Consider the following 1,024-nt stretch of genomic DNA (forward strand, 5'->3'; position numbering starts at 1 on the left):
GAGAGCGAAGTCCCCGAGCCAGACGCTGCTAAAGAGGTCGCTCAGCCTGGCTCGGGCTGTAAAGATGTCGCGGAAGGACCAAAGCATCCCACAGGACCTTTTTTTCCCGTTCTGAGTAAAGACGAGAGCACGACTCTCCAGTGGCCTTCAGAGCTTCTCATATTCACCAAAGCAGAACCGTCTGTCTCGTACAGCTGTAACCCCCTGTATTTCGACTTCAAGCTCTCTCGCAACAAAGATGCTAAAGGTAAAGGGGGAGAGAAGTCGAAGGATCCGGGGGGTCTTTGTAAAGAAAACCTTCAGAACGCGGAGTCCAGCGAGGTGAGCAAACCCAAGGAGGCGGAAAGCGCGGCGAACAGTTCTGCTCTAAAAACGGAGAACAAATCTCTCTCCGCCTGCGGCTCCCCGAACAAGCACCTGGTGAATGTTCTTGGTAAGGGAGAGGGCGAGGACGGTAGCAAAAGCGTAACCGGTAAGAGTAAATCTGGAAGGTCCCATAAACACAAAAAGAAAAAGAAGCACAAAAAGTCCGGCAAACACAAACGGAAACACAAGGAGGAAGCTGATGAGAAGGCCCGAAAAACTGACCCGGGGGACGAGAAGCCCAAGAAACGGAAAAGACACCGGCACAAAAAAGGCAAATCCTGTCTCTCTACTGAATCAGAACGAGCGCTAAAAACGGAGCTGTCGGAAGGTTGGAAGATTGCGGCCGTTGCCAGAAGAAGAAGCGGTGCTCGCAGGAGTCCCAGAGGAAGTCTCTGTCTGCTGAGGAGGGAAGCAGCGGTAAAAAAGAGGACGGGGGCAACTCCTGCCCAGAGCACGGCACCAAAAAACACAAGGCTGACCCGCAGCCGCTTTGCGTCGTGAGGAGACGGTGTTTGGCCCCTTCCCTGGGCCGGCCCGGCCACAGGAGCCGGCAGAGCAGCGGCGACTATGACAGTGACGAGGGCTCGCACAGGAAGCACTGCCGGCAGAAATCCCCGTCGCAGTACAGCGACGACTACGACTCCGGCAGCGACCGCTC

The 1,024-nt window shown here is 55.5% G+C and overlaps 1 protein-coding gene across 1 annotated transcript in view; it reads left to right on the forward strand.

Annotated features, from left to right (window-relative positions):
* GPATCH8 (G patch domain containing 8) overlaps positions 1 to 1,024 on the forward strand; it is a gene marked incomplete at both ends in the record, with an annotated part of 3,862 nt that overhangs the window by 2,553 nt on the left and 285 nt on the right. The window contains 2 exon segments of the mRNA XM_009874969.1: positions 6 to 690; positions 693 to 1,020. Coding sequence (XP_009873271.1) covers positions 6 to 690; positions 693 to 1,020 — 1,013 coding nt within the window.

The sequence above is a fragment of the Apaloderma vittatum genome, unplaced genomic scaffold (genome assembly GCF_000703405.1).
Source record: "Apaloderma vittatum isolate BGI_N311 unplaced genomic scaffold, ASM70340v1 scaffold19750, whole genome shotgun sequence".
NCBI classification, from domain to species: Eukaryota; Metazoa; Chordata; class Aves; order Trogoniformes; family Trogonidae; genus Apaloderma; species Apaloderma vittatum.